Here is a 17,313-nt window from a genome sequence, read left to right as displayed (position 1 = left end):
TAGTTTTCTAGGCACTTCCTGCTGACTGGGGACACTGGTAATCTTGGAGGAATCCTGAGAAAATTAAGGATTATGATCAAATTCTGACTGGAGTATTCTGTGAGTCTGGATCACCTCAACCAGTCACCTTGCAGTTGTTCTGGATGTAGAACTCAGAGGAAACTACAATAGAGGTGCTCTAAAATATTGGACCATCTGGGCCATCAGCTCTTATCAGAGACTTTTCAGGGGCTTTTCCTTGATCAAACCTTATTTTTCTTAACCTAGAATGAGTTCACATCCTCTCATTTCCTGTGGAAACAAAAACAGAACCTCTTCTCCAAAGTAACATCTACTAAGTGATATGGCTAGGATTAAAGCTGCAGCCATGGTGGCTGATTCTGCCCCATTCCTTGCTCTCTGAGAGTCTCACTTTATGGTGGAGGTACTGATGGGAGCCATGTTTATTGACACAACTCTGTGGAGTATCAAAGTCCATGCCACCACCAAGAAGTCTACTGCCAGCTGCTCATAAATACCATGTAAGTGTTTGGTGGCAGAGCCTCTTAAAAGAGCTGCAAGGTTTTGGCCACTAACACTGAGTTAGGAAGCTTCTTTTAAAGGAATCGTGACTCTGCTTGCCTCTAGCAAACAGAGTCCACCCAAGACAATGCTGCTATGAAGAAGTCCTGCTTGACTCTGTTCTTTTGTGTCTAAAATCCTCTTTTTAAGCTTTCTCAGGCATTTTGTGGAAATTCTTGCCAAATGTTTGGGTGCCATTTGTAGATGAAAGTTTCTGTCCCTCCTGGCCTGCAGCTGTTCAGTCCCAAATAAACGCACAGAGGTTTAATTCATTATAAACTGGCCTGTTGCTCAGGTTTATTACTAACTAGCTCTTACAATTTTTTAAGCCATAATTCTTTCTATGTTTAGTCACATGGCTTGGTCCCTTTCTCAGTAAGCCATTTTCATCTGGCTTTCTCTGTGTCTGACTTGCAACTGCATCTCTGTCTTTCCTCTTCCAAGAATTCTGTTAGTCTGGTTGCCCCACCTATATGTAGGAGGAGAGAGCCACTTGTTGGGTCCTAGATTCTCGGCAACTCAGACCCAAAATAATCATACAAAAACTGTATTAATTAAATCCCTGCTTGGCCCATTAGCTCTAGCTTCTTATTGGCTAACTCTTATATAATAATTTAACCCATTTCTATTAATCTGTGTATTGCTACAAGGCTGTGGCTTACCAGATAAAGTTCCAGCATCCATCTCCAGCAGGGATACCTGGATTCTCTCTGACTCTGCCCTTCTTTCTCCCAGCATTCAGTTCTGTCTTCCCCGTCTACCTAAATTCTGGCCTGCTATAGGTCCAAAGCAGTTTCTTTATCCATTAATGGTAATCACAGCGTACAGAGGGGAATCCCACATCACCTATACTTCCTGTCTGGCTACTGGCTAATCAGTGTTTTATTAAACTAATATAAATGACAAATCTTTACAGTGTACAAGAGCATTATCCCACAGCAGCTTTCTATTTCAGAGATTCTTCATTGATTTGCTTTTAAATAAATTCTGAATGAAAATGGTGCCTTTTTTCATTTTCTTTAGATCCCTATGATAGAGAATACATGTATCTGGAGTCAGAAAGCTCTTGGAAAGTTCCCACATGCATTCCCCAGCCCAGCGCACAGGACCATACTGGGCATAAACAGATGATCAATAATTAGACAATGTCAATAGGAAGCTCTGGGAAATGCAAAATGTATACCACCTGGTGAACTGCCAGCTCCTTGGTGTCCCAGCCTGTGCCCCCCATTTGTAGACCTCTCTGAAAGTACTAACTGACACATTAAGAGTGAAACTGCTTGGATAGAAAGACCCATGTCTTGGGTTGATTTAATCGGTTAGTGTTTGTGGAACTGAGACTGCAGTTCTTGCACATACTAGACGTGTGCTCTGCTACCAAGCTGCCCTTTAGCATGAATTTACTGTCAAGAGGATGGGACATATGAATGGCGCCTTCATGGAGGATCTGACCTCTCCCTTGAGAACTTCAAGGATCCGAAGAACAAATACTTGTCCAGGTTGGCTTAGTTGTGCATCAGCCTGGATCCAAGAACTGGGTGCACTAATCACTGGAGCACTGACAACCCATGATGCTTGTGATGGGAAAAGAACCACAAGGAAGTGACAGACAGGGAACTGTCAAGTCCTGCCATCAGTAGATGAGCCACTATGGACTACCTCCTCTCTGTCTCTCAGCATTTACTTCATCTTGATTCTTCTAGCATTTCCATCACAGCCTATTGGCAGTCAAGCCAATGCTGTCATTTTTTAAATTGTTATGAAGTCTTTACATTGAGAAAACATGACTCAGTCTGAGAAAAACAAATTAAAGGTGAAGAAAAGTGAGGACCAAAAAAGAGTCCCATCATAGAAGATGTCTTAGTCAGGGTTTCTATTGCTGTGATTAAGAACCCTGTGGCTTGGGGAGGAAAGAACTTCTTTCATCTTACACTGCCACATCACAGTCCGTCATCCAATGAAGTCCGGGCGGGAACTCAAATGAGGAACCTGGAGGCAGGAACTGAAGCTGAAGCCTTGGAGAAACTGCCCTGCTCCTCATGACTTGCTCCGCCTGTTTTCTTAAACAACTCAGGACCACCGTCCCAGGGGTGACATTCCCCACCTGTTGGCTGGACTCTCCTCCATCAATCTTTATTCAAGAAAATGACTTGCCTGTAGGCAATCTGATGGAGGCGTTTTCTCAATTAAAGTTCCCTCTTTCCAAATAATGCTAACCTGTGTCGAGTTAAACACCCCACTTTTTTTTTTTTTTTTTTTTTTTTTTTTGGTGACTGTGACAATGATTTTTGTGTGTGATCGTTTCTGACCTGGCAGGAAAACTGAGATTTCTGTATTTAAATATTTTAGATTGTTTTGATAGGGTTTGATTTTTTTCATAGATTATTTGTAACTCTTCATCATTTGGATTATCTGGCCTCATATGAAGTCCGTTAGAGACACACTGTACTAAATTAGCATGGCAGTTTAATTGTGGCTGGCAGTTTTCTGCCACTCTTGGGGCTGTGGCAGCTTTGGGGATATTTTTCTTACCATTTGCAGCTGAAATCTGTGCCATTAGAGCTGATATGTCTAGAGTAACAGGAGTGAATTGTATTTTTAATAATTTTTTATTCTCATTAAGAATGTCTCAAGTCAGGCTGGAGAGATGGTTCAGCAGTTAAGAATACTTGCTCCCGAGGCCAGACCCAGGTCCAGGGCAGGACAGAGATGGGACCAATCCTTCTGCCACATCCTGACATCTCTTGGAAATCAACATCTAGCATCCTAAAACAAACAAATTTAAAAAACGAAACAAAAAACCCACGATTTTCCTGTTCACATCTGGTATCTGTGCTTCACTTTAAGCACCGGTTCTCAGATTCTGAACTGTGACAGAGCAGTGCCCTCTAGATGCAAGGACTCAAAACCAGCACGCCTGCAGGGCTGCTCCCGAGGCTCGCCCTCCACCACCCTCCAGGCTCTAAGGAAAGGCTGTGAGCCTGCACACTGACGCTCTCCAGCCAGCTGCATCATTCTGGAAAGCAGTGGGATGTAGAGCAGGCCTGCAAAGGAAACCTTAGTTTCTCTGTAGCAAATCTAGTGCACGCCAGGACTCCCAGACCATTTGTTGATAAACACTTGAGTATCAGAATATTCCAAGTTCTTTTGAACAAAGAACAGATGGCGAATCTCCCTGTCCTGACCCCTCCTGCTTCAGCAGTGATAATGTCAGATCAATCCTAGCATGTTTGGGTTTTAAAGTTCTTCCGGGAATCCCACAGGGTCCTCTAGCTGGAAGGGCACCCAGGAGCTGGAAACATCGCCTCCACCCTGTTCCAATAGGAAAAACTTTATCTTCGTTCTCAGCATTTCCACAACTGCGAAATGCAAAGAACTATTTGGAGAGCCTTGCATTGTCCACTCTTGTCAAGTGGGGAACGTGTCTCTCACATCCTGCAGAAATAAGGCTCCTGCCTTTCGATCGTGCTGCTGAGTGTCCAGAGCCTCTCTTTGAGAGAAAGTCTGTGGAGATCATTTCCTTGTAAGACATGTGGAAAGATCCAGAGCTCTGTTCCCGCTGTCTCTCCAGAAACCCAGCCAGCGATGGTGGGTGACAGCCTTTCCGGTCACTCCCGCAAAGCTTCTTCAACTCCTCCCTTCCTTCTGAGTTGGAGGGCTGCACCACTCCTCCGAGGACCTCGCTTCTGGGAATGCCCTTAGCAATTCTTCCGCATCTTGTTAATTTGGTACTCCCCCAGAGCCTCGGAATGAGCAGAACCTTTTGCAGTGGTATCAGATGCCTTGAAGGATATTTGTTCTGCTCTTTGTTCTTAAAACCCCCTCCTTCTCACCTCTTTTCTCAGAGAAGAGTCTCGGTAGCCATGAACTGGCTCACAGGAACTCCACGGGCTTTTGCCATTCCTAACCAGAAGAGGAATCATGGGATAACCAATTGGTAAATGTTTCTGAAAAAAAAATGGCATTTCAGTGCTGAAAATGAGTTATTCCTTCAATCAGCTATGAACTGTTTTGTGGCTGCTCTTGTTATTGTTGGGATTTTCTTTTTTAAATTTTTCTTTATTTTTGATAATTTGATATATGTATACAATGAACTATGATCATATCTACCACATCCCCTCCCCTCAAACTCTCCTTATCTCTCTCAATGTGTGCACCCTCCCAACTTTATATCGTATCTCTTCCCTCGATAACTCATCAGGTGCAGTTTGAGTTGTCTTATGTGTATGGATATAAGACCATTCACTGGAGCATGGGAAGCCTACCAGTGGCCACATCCAAAAAAGAATAACCATCCTTCCCCCAGCAACAATTTCCTGCCAACAGCTCCTCCTCAGTAAGGGTTGAGTCCTGGAAATCTATCCCTTCTGTCTATGCTGCGGGTTTGGTTGGTTTGACCTTGTACAGGCAACCACAGTTGCTGTGGCTTGGTGGGTGCAACAGCTGTATGGTTCTGGAGACAACATGTCCCAGCACTCCTCCCCATCCTACAGCTTTGAAGTCTCTCCATCTTTTCTTCTGTGCCTTTGTGGGGGTGGACACTGATTCGGGTGTCCAGTTTAAGGCTGAGCGCTCAGTCCCTTGCTCTCAGTAGGTTGACCAGTTGTCTGCATCAGCTGCCGCCCACAGCAGAGTGAAGCTTCTCTAACCAATGCTGAGAACAACCCAAGTCTGATAGCGCCAGGAGCTGGAGGCATTTGAGACAGGATCTCATGTAGCCCAGGCTGGCCTCCAACTTCCTATATAGCTGATAATGACCTTCAACTCCTGATCCTCCTGCCTCTATCTCCAAAACACTGGGAACACAGGCGTGTGCCACCACTCTCCCTTGTGGTCATCATTAAGTAAGCGTCAGATATGAACAATTAAATGCCAGGCAACTTCTATCAACCTTGGAGTGACAAGCACATATTCCCTAAAGATATATCCTGGGAGGAAGCTTGGGTTACTAGGGGAAAAAAGTGATCTCTTGGCTACCTGGTCTTTCTTACCCAGAGGTAGGTTGCATAACTTTGGCTCTGGCAGGCTGTAGGTGTTAATGCAGTGTTCCAAGGGCTTAGGGGAGCCAGCGTCCAGTCTGCCCACCTCTGCTCGTTTGGAGGTGGAACTGGCATCTCCACTTGCCTCAACCAGTGCTTTACACCATGGTTTCCTGCCTTTACCTGCTTTCTCGGCTGGATTGGTCCCATCTTGCTCTCTTACATGAATTTTGATGTCCTGTGGTATACCTCTCCATGGTAGGCACTCAGTAAACTGGGATAGTTGAGTGAGCAGCTCTCTCCTTGTGTTCTTGCCTTTCTGGTGTCTGTTACAGCAGCCTGCCCTCCAATTGACTGTATGTGTTAGTCCTAGCACACCCCCCCCAGCTCCCCCACCCCTGCATTGGATGCACCTCTGCAGAAGGTGTGTGGAGAGCATTGTCTGCCACGAGGCTCCCACTCACACAACCAGGTTCCAGTGTGCAGATCCCGGCCATGGCGATGCCATCCTTCAGCTCCCGGATGCTTCCTGTCCTCAGACCCCTCTGCTTAGCCAGCAGTGTCGTTCCAATCCTCCAAATGAGTCTCCTTCCTATTGGCAAAGCCATAATTGCCAGTTTAGGTCCCTGCATCATCCAAACGAGGGCAACTGAGAAGCCAGACCTTGCCATTTTTGCTGACCTCAAGACCTTATTTTCTTTCTTCTTGTCTTGATGTCTTTGCAAATGGGAATGGGGGTGTTGAGCTCTTGTTCCTACCTAACACACCCACCCTGAGGTATGTGTGTGTGGGGTCTCACTTGTCTGATGGAACCATATATTTCTGTATCAATCAAGACACCTGCCTAATGCAGCAGCCAGGAGTAGCTCTGGGCACATACTTGGCAACTGGAGGTAAAAGGTCTGAGCAAGCCAAACTCAGTACACTGAAGGGAGGTGAGCTGCTGAGGAGGCGGGTGACTGGTGTGTTGCTATTTTTTTTTTTTTAAGACTGTTGGCTGCCTTCACATTTCCTGATGGAAGTGGGACAGGTCAACGGATGACCCACGGTCATAGATAACTTTTGCCCACGCGTTCTTCACTTTTGGGAGCACTGACTTGAAATTGAGGGGCGTGTGCATGCCTGTATGTATGTGCCTGGAACCGACGTGCCTTCCGCAAGCCTAAGAAGCCTGGGCTTTTCCTTCGAAAGGCCGATTACAACACAGAGGATGTGGCAGCGTTGTTTTTCCTGTTTGATGTCATACCACTACCCTTTAAAAGTCCCGGGGCCAAAAGGAGGGAATCCAGGATCCCCACTTCAGTTCTCAGTTTCTTCCTAGGAAGAGAGGAAGGCCCGCAAAGGTCCCGGCCTGTCTGGGAGTGTCAGATTTCAAACTCAGCATTAGCCACTCAGAGAGCAGTGCGATGCTGGGGACCTGCCTCAGACTCCTGGTGGGTGCTCTGTGTGGTGCCTGCAGCTTGGGCACTGTTGGAGCCTACCCTGACACCTCCCCTCTGCTTGGCGCCAGCTGGGACGGCCTGACTCACCTGTACACGGCTACAGCCAGGAACAGCTATCATCTACAGATCCACAAGGATGGCCACGTAGATGGCACACCCCATCAGACCATCTACAGTGAGTACCGGCTCCAGGGTGGGAAGAGGGGAAGCTACCTGTTGTTGGCCTCCAGGGGTGCAGGGGAAGTCTGGAACTAGATGAGAGGGAGAACCTAGTTTCCTAGATTCTTGGTTCTTGGGTGCACGGTGTTCTCTCTCTCTCTCTCTCTCTCTCTCTCTCTCTCTCTCTCTCTCTCTCTCTCTCTGTGTGTGTGTGTGTGTGTGTGAGAGAGAGAGAGAGAGAGAGAGAGAGAGGAACCTAAGAGGAAGATGTTTTTCCTCCTCCTCCTTAATTGGACTTACATGTTTTGATCAACCCCAATAATCACTGCCATAAGTCATTTCCAATAATGCGAGACAGTTTTCTTTCCTTCTGTCTAGGAATTGGAGGGGGATTGGATAGAAAGACAAGACTCAAAGAGAATAACCCAGACAGAACCAAAAATGATGAAATGTAACTGTGGGAGACAGTGGGGGATATTCCAGGGTCCCAAGATCTAAAATAGATGAAATAGGGGCTCTTTTCAACTCCAAATTTCTAGTATTCTGACTAGGATACATTCTCAAGAGCCGGGCATATCCTTAATACAAATACAGGGCCAACCTGGTCTACATAGTGAGCTCCAGGCTAGTCAGGGCTGTGAACCAAGACTCTGTTTCAAAACAAAACCTTCTCAAGAGACATGTGTTAAAGAGAGACCACTAAGGTATGCTTTCTTGGCAAGTCTGACTGCATGCATCTACCCAACAGGTATGCTGGGTGCTGCAGGGGAGCCCTGTAGGAGTTGGTGGTTCTCTGGGAAGTTGAAATGTGTTTAGTTGCTAACAAACTGAACTGGTTGTGAACTTCTTGGTGCTGTGAGACACCTGAAATATTCTTAAAGATAGAGTCTATGGAAAGTTGGATCACAAGCCATAAATGTCAATCAATTACATGTATTAAAGTGAGAGTCCCTTCGAGCAGAAGGGATAATATATAGAAAACAGAGAGAGGAGAGATGGGTATTGTCAAACATGGTTTCTATTTTAGCAGTCATGTAAGAAGTATTCCAAGCGGGACTGGAGAGGTGGCTCAGCAGCTAAGAGCACTTGCTGCTCTTACAGAGGACCCAGGTTCAGTCCAGCCCCAAGTAGTGGCTTACAGTGATCCATAACTTCAGTTCCAGGAGATCCAATGCCCTCTTCTGACCTCCGACGGCACTGCAGAAATGTGGTGCACAGACATACACGCAGACCAGACAGCAAGACACATGAAATAAAGACCAAAACCTACACACATGTGGTGCACAGACATGCAGACAAGACATCCAGGCATGTGAAATAAAAGCCAAAAGGTTCCTGGAGGAGTTCAGAGGATGTAGCTGGGTTCAGTGCCATGTAGAGAGCATTCAGAGTAGTAACAACCTGCATTCCACTGAAGAACTTTCTATAGGGATTACGCTCTCCTCTGCTGTTGTAATAGGTGAACCTGGTTTCATGATGTGGCCTTGCTGCATGCATGACATTCTCTCTGCTATGATCAATAGACCTTAAATCTAGCAGCTAAATACGGGAACACACAAAGCCAGCATCTTACTCCTGTCCAAGGGCTACACTGGTAGGTGAGGTGAGGAGGAGAAGGGCTCTCTCCAAATGCCAAGCATCCTCCAGAACTCAAGGGGGTAAAGTAGAACCCTAGAGTTCCCTCTCAGAAGTCAGGGTCTGATGGGAAGAACCTGAAATAAATCCGGGTACACTTCATGGGTCCCCAGCACTGCTTGTGCTCTGTGAAACAGGACCTCCAAGGGGCCTGACCACCCAGCCCCCTGTCACTGCAAAGTGACATAGCTCTTCATAGACTTTTCATTTTCCAGCATACTAGCAAACTTTTAGGAAGCACTACTGTGCTCCTCCCCTGGAAGACTGCCCCGACTTCCGTTGCAAGACCACATGTGATTTCAAACGCTAGGCAGGGCATAAGGATAAACTATTTTGGTTTCAGAGATTGGAAATTTGCTTATGAATAAAGAACACATAGAATCATAGAATTCCTTTGTTGGAAGGCCTCTGCAGAGAGAGACCAAGAAGTCAGTCTGGAACAATCCAGGCTGGCTAGAGGTAGGATGTATGATGTCAGTCTGCTATGAAAGCAGTCCGAAGGGCAGGCCTTTTTCCTTGGGTGCTGACAGACACTGGGGCTGGAGGAAGCCTGGAGCAATGAACGTGGTGGCTGAGAGGCAGTACAATGAACTGATCTGACTTCAGCTTTTGTGTGTGATTTTATCTTGTGTAAGCTTTGCTTTTGGGGGGCTGGGGACCTGGACCTGAAGTACTACCCAGTTATATGCATTTCCCTAAAAACAGACTTTATCTTTATCTTGTTCTTATCTTTACATATTATTAATATAATCATCCTCCTAATTAATTAGCTACTTACAGCAAAACTTGGTTTTTTCCGATCTCATTTGTTTATTTTGTATGTATGATGGTCTTGTTTTGTATGTACCTCTTTGAACCACATGTGTTCAGTGCCACTGGAAGTCAGGGCTTCTCATTACATCTTTGAGGAGACAAAACGAGGTAGCAGTTTCTACTGTCTCTATTTAAAGTTTTGCTTTAGTGAGTTCTTGGTTAAGATGAGTGTCCAACTCCTGTTCAGGTCATTGGTCTTTACAAGATGGAATGATCTGCCCCAAAGGCTCCCAAGCTCCCCTGAACTCAGAAGGCTTTGGGGGCCTCTCTGGGGTTGGTAAGCTTTTCCTACTATGAACAAGGCCAGCTTCCCACTCCCAATTAAGCTCACTTTTTGGAAATGGCAGGAAAGAGTTGCTCATCACCCTCACTTAATAGCCCATTCTTTTCCTTCAGTGTGCGGCTTAGCATGTATTTGGCCAAGTGAACGTTTCTGTTGACTGCTGTTGGCTTCATTCAAAAGTGGCCCCTCTGGTAGCCACTCACTCTGCAGTGTGCTTTCTATCAGGACTGGTCCTAGAGTTAGGGTACTGTGCTCATTGCCTATGGGGCCTCCCACCACCAGACAGGCTGACAAGGTGTCAGGGTGCGGAAGTGGTCAGCTGCCGAGTCACTCTTGCAAGCATTATCCCTCCTGATTGGTGGGACCCCTACCACGTAGGCAGGCACTGCTATGCTGTGCTCACGTCACAGTGAAGACTGCTCCAGAGTCTGGGGCCGCAGTGATGGCATTTCCAAGGCCACAGGTTCTTAAGGAGCCACACTGGGACCAGAATCCCTCGTGGGCAATTTCATCACCTTTTGTAGGTCCTCGTGGCATGTCATCACTTTCCCTGTCGGAGGCCACAACCGCAGGGCAGGAAGATGTCACTGCCCTGAGTGCAAATCCCTCTTTGTCTCTTAAAGATGCTCCAATAACTATTAAAATGACAACAGCTACTAAAATGATAATGATGCGTGTTTTAACAATATAACAGTTTCTGAGAATTTAAAACATATAGAGTGCTTAAAAGAAGGAAGGAAGGAAGGAAGGAAGGAAGGAAGGAAGGGAGGAAGGAAGGAAGGAAGGAAGGAAGGAAAGAAAAAGGAAGGAAAAGAAAACATACTTACTAAATGTAATCACTCGCCTCAGCCCCCTCAATTGGACCAAAAAACCCTCAGGACAGAAATTCTTCTGTATTTCTATGTCTGTCTCAGTCTACAAAAAATCAGCTATATATTTGAGACACACAGCCAGACATCATCTTGAAAGAACATGTGTGGTATGTCTCCCACTTGGCTAACCTGCAGCCCAACTTTGAACCATTTAAAGCAAATTTTGCTGATTGTTCCTCTGCTGCTGTCACCTCCCTGGGCTCATGTCTGCCTTCATTCCCTCTGTCCACATCATGCCAGCTTCAGCGTGTCCCAGGCTCTGTAGTGACCTTTGCCTGCTCACTCCCCTTGCCGGTGTTTGTTCTGAGCCTCACAGGGTGGGAAAGAGGCCTTGGCTTCAGAGCATCCCGTGATGTTCTACCACACACTAGGCACAGACTGTTTTCTGAAGCAAGGCTAAAAGTCCTGTCTGTGCAGCCTCCTTAGAGCCGTGAGGTGAAGCTCCACAGCAGGCAGTTAAAAGTGTCCTTAAATATCTAAGGGAATTACTTTCAAGGGAAAATACCAAGTCCTGCTGAATCCCCACTCATTTCCCAACACAATGTGGCTTAATCTTACCTTTACTACAGAATACCCCTTTCGAGGTATCGATCCATTGTTTAAGGTGCAGCTGATACACGCATACTTCAAGCTGTAGTTAAAAGCAAGTTTTTAATTGAGCTTATTGAAAGTTGTCCAAGACCGGCATCCACAAAGAGCAAGCATCCCCATGTGAGAAAAGCACAAAGGACTGGGTCCAAGAAGCAAATTCTATCCATCCCTGATGTCTAATAAATGTCTTGCAGGGTGGGGTGAGGAACTCTCTGCTTCTCTGGGAAAGGTTTTAGGCATGCAGATATGATAGAGCCAGAAGGGGGCAGGCTGTAGTAACAGCAGGGGCCCTATACTGAAGAGCAATACTGGCTAGGGAGGTAAGAAACACAGAGATGCCTACAGCTGACTTTGAAGGGTAAACAACTTCAGCAGATAGGGTAAGAGACCATCTCTGAGCATACAGATTGGGACGGGGAGTGAGGGGGACCCGAACTCTATACAAGCTGGGTCACTGAATGACATCTCAACACAGAAATCACAGAAGCAGCCATGGTAGAAGGGCACAGCTGCTGCCCTGAACTCTAAAAGATATTAGCCTGGCAAAGAGGAAAGTAGCATCCAGATGGAGGGAAATCTGTATGCTGCATGGATGGGGGACATTGGGAAGTCAAGGTGCCCCGTGCGGGAGGACAGTAAAGCAGGAGGTGAGGAAGTGCATTGATGCTGGAGTTGGGAGTCCCTGAAAATGAGAGGGGCAGTGAGACCCCGAGAGCTGTGTGATGTCATCCCCGACAGAGAGGTGTCACGGGGGAGGGGGGGTGTTCAGAGATCTGTGTGATGTCATCCCGGACAGAGAAGTGTCATGGGGGGGTGTTTTCAGAAAGAGTTTTCAGGGAGGGGTGACTGCATATTTTAACCCGAGAGTTTTCCTTACAGGTGCCCTGATGATCAGATCAGAAGACGCCGGCTTCGTGGTCATAACAGGAGCCGCGACTAGAAGGTTCCTTTGTATGGATCTCAGAGGCAACATTTTTGGATCGGTGAGTTTCTTTTTGTGTTGGCCACTAGTTTATAATGACTTTAATATCTTTTTATAGGATGTGAATTCTAAAATCCTATGTCTGTGTGGGAACTGAGCTCTGGGAAAGGAGCATGCCCGAACTCCTCATTCCAAACCCCAGCGTGTAAACCTTGTAAAACTTGCATGGCTCACAGTCCCTGTTATGTTATAGGTTCTAAAGCATGTCAATTCATATTTTTAATTTATACATTAGAAAATGTATACACCAAGGTGAGCAACCCTTGCTGTCTTCACAGTTCTGCTACCAACTGTGACCTCGAGTAAGTTCTCTCAATCCTCCCAACTTCAGTCTCTTCCCTTAGAAACAGATGTGGACCATGTTACCTGAAGCTCTCCCTCCTACTAATGACCACCAATTAAATACCCTTATCCTCAGGGTGATGGCTGGTCCTTCAGATTGTAAATCAAGGTTTTTCAAAACTACAGGCTAAAGCATAGTCCCAATCAATTTGAAGGAGATATGAAGAAGGACCAGTTGATTTAGGAATCCCTTATCAATGCCACTATGAAGTTCCGGAAGTCGAAATCTTCTGTTTAGTTACTGCTGTGTGCATACCAGCACCTGCAATACCATCTGTTCAGAGTAGATAGACACCTACGCACACAGGAAGCCTTGCCTCGAGAATGCTCTGTACAGTCTGGGAACTATGTAAAGGTCGGGAAAGACACTCAATAATAACTCAGTACAAATGGGAGAATGAGGTTCAAACCCAGACTATCTGCTAGTAAGTTCAAGTCCCTGATCTTCAGTCTACGTTACGTCTTGGCGTCTGTACCTACACGTATATTTGACCCTTCATAGTCCATCCCAGTTCCAGTCTCTAGGCAGAGACAAGCCACAACCTCCTTCCAATTCAGGCCAAGAGACACAAGCCATCATCAAAACTACTCGGTTGGCTGAGGCAGGAGGATTGAAAGTTCAAGGTCTTCCTGGGGTGCACAGCAGAGTTCAAGCCCAGCCTGGGTAACTCCCTGAGTCTCTGCCTTAAATTGGGGAAAAAATAGAAGAAGGGCTGGGACTGTAGGTCAGTTGTAAGGCGCTTGCCTGGCCTACATGAAACCCTAGTCAATTCCCAGGAAGGGGGCGACAGGGAGCAAGGGAGGAGGGGCTGGAGACTATGAATGTTAGCCTAGTCCCCCTGAAGACAGTCAAGAGACATAAACAGAATGAATGGCTATGAATGAGAATGTGAATGTTTAATTCTCGGGGACACCGAACAAGAGTGGTGTGTCATCAACTCTTTCTGAGCCCTGCTCCAGCAAGCTGGGCGCCAGATCAAGGTCCTTCATATAGTGCCCTCCAGGGTTCTTACAGGGGCCACTTTCCTGAAGCTAGGGCCAAGTTCGGGAATCGGACAGCCTTTCTTAAGAGGGAGGTGAGGAGCTGGGCTGAGCAGTACCCTTAACCGAGCGGCGATCCTCACCTCCTCGTGCTCCCCTTCCCCTACAGCATCACTTCAGTCCGGAGAACTGCAGGTTCCGCCAGTGGACTCTGGAGAATGGCTACGACGTCTACCTGTCACCGCAGCATCACTACCTAGTGAGCCTGAGCCGCGCCAAGCGCCCCTTCCAGCCTGGTACCAACCCGCCGCCCTTCTCGCAGTTCCTGGCGCGCAGGAACGAGGTACCCCTGCTGCGTTTCCACACCGCGCGACCACGGCGCCACACCCGTAGCGCCGAGGACCCTCCCGAGCGCGACCCGCTGAACGTGCTCAAGCCGCGGCCCCGTGCCACGCCGATGCCGGTTTCCTGCTCGCGGGAGCTGCAGAGCGCCGAGGAAGGCGGACCCGCGGCCAGTGACCCACTGGGCGTACTGCGCAGAGGCCGCGGAGATCCTCGCGGGGGTGCAGGAGGCGCGGACCGCTGCCGCCCCTTTCCCAGGTTCGCCTAGGCCACCAGCCAGGCGGTCTCAGCCTCCATCCTCCAATCGGCTCAGCCCACGTGCAAGGTGGAAGGCTGGGGTGCCTGCTTCTCTCCCTTCCCTTTGGGCCTGAGAGTCACCTGCGAGGTCCCAGCCAGGCACTACCATTAGGAATAAGACCCAACAGTAGGAGGCTGGAGAGATGGCTCAGAGTTTAAGAGCCTGTGCTGCTCACGCAGAGGACAGTTCTCAGCACCCACAACTACCTGTAACCAGCTCCAAGGGAATCTGATGCTTCTAGCCTGCCTGGACACCTGCACTCACACGCACAATACCCCCCCCCACACACACACGTAATTTATTATGTTAATCTGTTATAAATACCCCATCAGGTAAACTAGACACCTAGCTTTTTATTTTTTTTAAACTAACAGGTAAACTTGGCTTTTATTAGCCTGTCTGCTGCCTAGCATTCTCATCGGTCAATTAGAATTAAGAAATGGTGGTCCAGGGTTCACACCTTGAGCACAGGGAAGAGGCTATCGCTATAGCTTTTTGTTACTGTGCTGGGGACCCATATGGGTTTTTGCGTTTGAGCACCTTAATGGCTTCACTGGGCAAGCTAAAGAAAGAAAACCCTGATTTCTTCTTGCTGGAAGGTCGGCAGGAGGCTGACAAGGAGAGCCAAACACACGGTGACCAGAAGCACGTTCCACAAAGTTCAGTCTCTCTGCCAGATTCGCAGAACTAGCTCTGACCCTGCTCTGTTCCCAGCTCTCTGCGTAGGACGTCGTTTTCTGCCACCCTGGTTTAGGAATGTCCACCTTGCCAGGTGTTCTACAAAACGCAAATGCACGAACTCTCTGTAACGGCGTTTTCTTTCGTGAAAGCCTCCGCCAGCAGGTTGAGTTGTGATATGTTCTAGGCGAATTGGGAAATGTACCAGGACAGGAGGAAGAGTCTTTGAGATGCGGGCTGCTCTAGGTTAGGTTTTCTGTGGACTGAAAAACAAACAAGCAAACAAAAGTCTTTTCTTTTCCCCCTCCTAAGTGTAAAGGGATCCCATGGGTCTAGCTAGCAGGAGAGGTCTCTAGCAGGGGCTAATCCCCTGCTACTCTTGGGCAACTCTTAGGGCATTAAATGAAGGCTACTCTTGGGAACTCTTAGGGCATTAAATAAACACATTTTTCAGAAGTATCAGAAACCCCAGGGCTGTCCTGGGGCGAGCATAGCCCCAGTGAACAGCCAGAAAGTGTTAGGCAGGCTTTGAAATTCTACTCTCTTTTGAGCCTTAACTGGTGATAGACTTCAACAAAGGGCACCCTCTTTCTACCTCTATTCAAATGAGCACCTGAAGAGTAGAACAGTAGCAAAGCCGATTCGGACGCATTTTCCAGGGTCTCCACGTACACAGACTCAGAAGTGAATCCATTGTTTCTGTTTATCAGAGGAACATCAGGCAACGTGAAGGATGAACCAACTCTCACCCCGAAACATTAAATCGTGCATGGCAGTAGATACCATGCACCCCATCCCTTTTCTTCACTGACTTCCATCTCCTGTTGCGAGCATCGTTCTGTCCAATAGCCACCGGAGGCCCTCCCACTGAGGCAACTACATGGGAAAAACCCAGAAAGAACTTGAGCAGCCAACTGGTTGTAAACGCACTAGCCCAGCACCATGGGGCTTTCTTTATGGCAGACCCAAGGCAACCTTGTAATTTCTTAGGTCCCTTTGCATGTGGCAATATTTATTTATTTATTTGGAAGACTTTGCCTATCACTCTATATTTATAGTTATTTATAAAATGTAACCCCACTTCTTTCCTTCTATTTTTAAATAAAAATTAAATTTCTCTCAGCTTCTGCTGCTTCTCTCTATGACTGCATAAGTATGTGCTGAGATGCGAGAATGAAGGGGAGGCATTTGGGGAAATCTGGAGTAAACAGAATGGGAAAAGGAAAAAGAACTTTCAGAGTCAAAATTTCTTCCACTTATAAGCATATTCAACAATATCAACTGATCAAAAATGATGCGATTTTATCAATATTGAGTTTCTGATTACCCAACTGATTCCTTGAAAGAATTTTTAGCTTGGAAAAGACACACTGGCATAAGCACACTGGAATCTCAGCGAAACAGATATTATATCATTTTAGTTTTCCATCACCATTAACAAATACGTGGCATGATCAATTTATGAGGATAGCAGGTTTGAGCCACACTTTGGAAGTTCTAGTCTGTAACCCAGAGGTCCGCTGCTTTTATGGCTATGGTAGATAACCCAGCACATTGTGGGAGCAGCCCATGACGGAGCAAAACCACTTACTTTCAGGCTGGCAAGGGAAAAGAGGCTGGGTCCCAACTAGTCTGCATATCCCCAATGAAATAAGGACATCTCATTAAGCCCTGCCCCTTAAATGGTGCTACTACCTCCCACTAGCACCACTAGGGACCAGGCCTTCAACACATGGGGGAGGGGTGTGTCTAAGCTATAAAGCAAAAGGATATGTTCTTAACACACACAGTGCTACCGTCCTGTGAGATGTGACAGTGGGACTCCTGGGCAGCACTTTTCCTGGGGAGACAGGGACAAATACCCACTCACTTCAGTTAGGGAAAGAGAATCGACAACAGTTCAAAGTATAGATACTGTCAACATCCAGCTTGGTGGACCACTGAGTTTGCTGAGGTTACTTCCAGGAGAAGAAATGACTTAGACAGCTGTGTCACCAAAGCCAGCATGGGTGAGGGCTCCTGAGAGCTGGAAGCCTGCAGCTCACTGCACAGCCTGCAGGTAGCTTGCCAGTTTGGAGAATGCTTCTTGCAGGCAGCTCAGCTCGTCCGGTTTTTTGAGCCTGGGGACTTATTTATTAGGATGCTTGGGGAACCTTCATGAGGATGAAGGATGTGGAATCTCATAAACAGTACTTTATCCAAGTGCCATCCTTACACTGATGGGATATTTTTATGCAATACTTGCATAAAACAAGAAAGGTTGCTGGTTTGCTATAGTTTAGATTTAATGTCTCTGAAGACCCTAGTAGGAGGCAGTGAGACCTTTAAGGAGGTTTTAGGTCAAAAGTGGTGCCT

The 17,313-nt window shown here is 47.0% G+C and overlaps 1 protein-coding gene across 1 annotated transcript; it reads left to right on the top strand.

The window, feature by feature from the left end:
• Positions 1 to 6,730: 6,730 nt before the first annotated feature.
• On the top strand, positions 6,731 to 16,080 carry Fgf23 (fibroblast growth factor 23). The gene is made up of 3 exons (XM_087904186.1): positions 6,731 to 7,157; positions 12,215 to 12,318; positions 13,810 to 16,080. The coding sequence occupies exons 1-3, from the start codon at positions 6,947 to 6,949 to the stop codon at positions 14,248 to 14,250; spliced, it is 756 nt and encodes a 251-aa protein (XP_087760312.1). The 5' UTR covers positions 6,731 to 6,946; the 3' UTR covers positions 14,251 to 16,080.
• The last annotated feature ends 1,233 nt before the right edge of the window (positions 16,081 to 17,313 follow it).

The sequence above is a fragment of the Myodes glareolus genome, chromosome 3 (genome assembly GCF_982192425.1).
Source record: "Myodes glareolus chromosome 3, mMyoGla1.1, whole genome shotgun sequence".
Classification (NCBI taxonomy): Eukaryota; Metazoa; Chordata; class Mammalia; order Rodentia; family Cricetidae; genus Myodes; species Myodes glareolus.
This window is presented reverse-complemented; position numbering and strand designations above follow the sequence as displayed.

Excerpts from the sequence above, each read along its gene's own strand:
- Fgf23 (XM_087904186.1), top strand. The coding sequence starts at position 6,947 with ATGCTGGGGACCTGCCTCAGACTCCTGGTGGGTGCTCTGTGTGGTGCC. Across the intron at positions 7,158-12,214 it reads ACCCCATCAGACCATCTACA|GTGCCCTGATGATCAGATCA; the intron begins GTGAGTACCGGC and ends TTTTCCTTACAG. Across the intron at positions 12,319-13,809 it reads GAGGCAACATTTTTGGATCG|CATCACTTCAGTCCGGAGAA; the intron begins GTGAGTTTCTTT and ends CTTCCCCTACAG.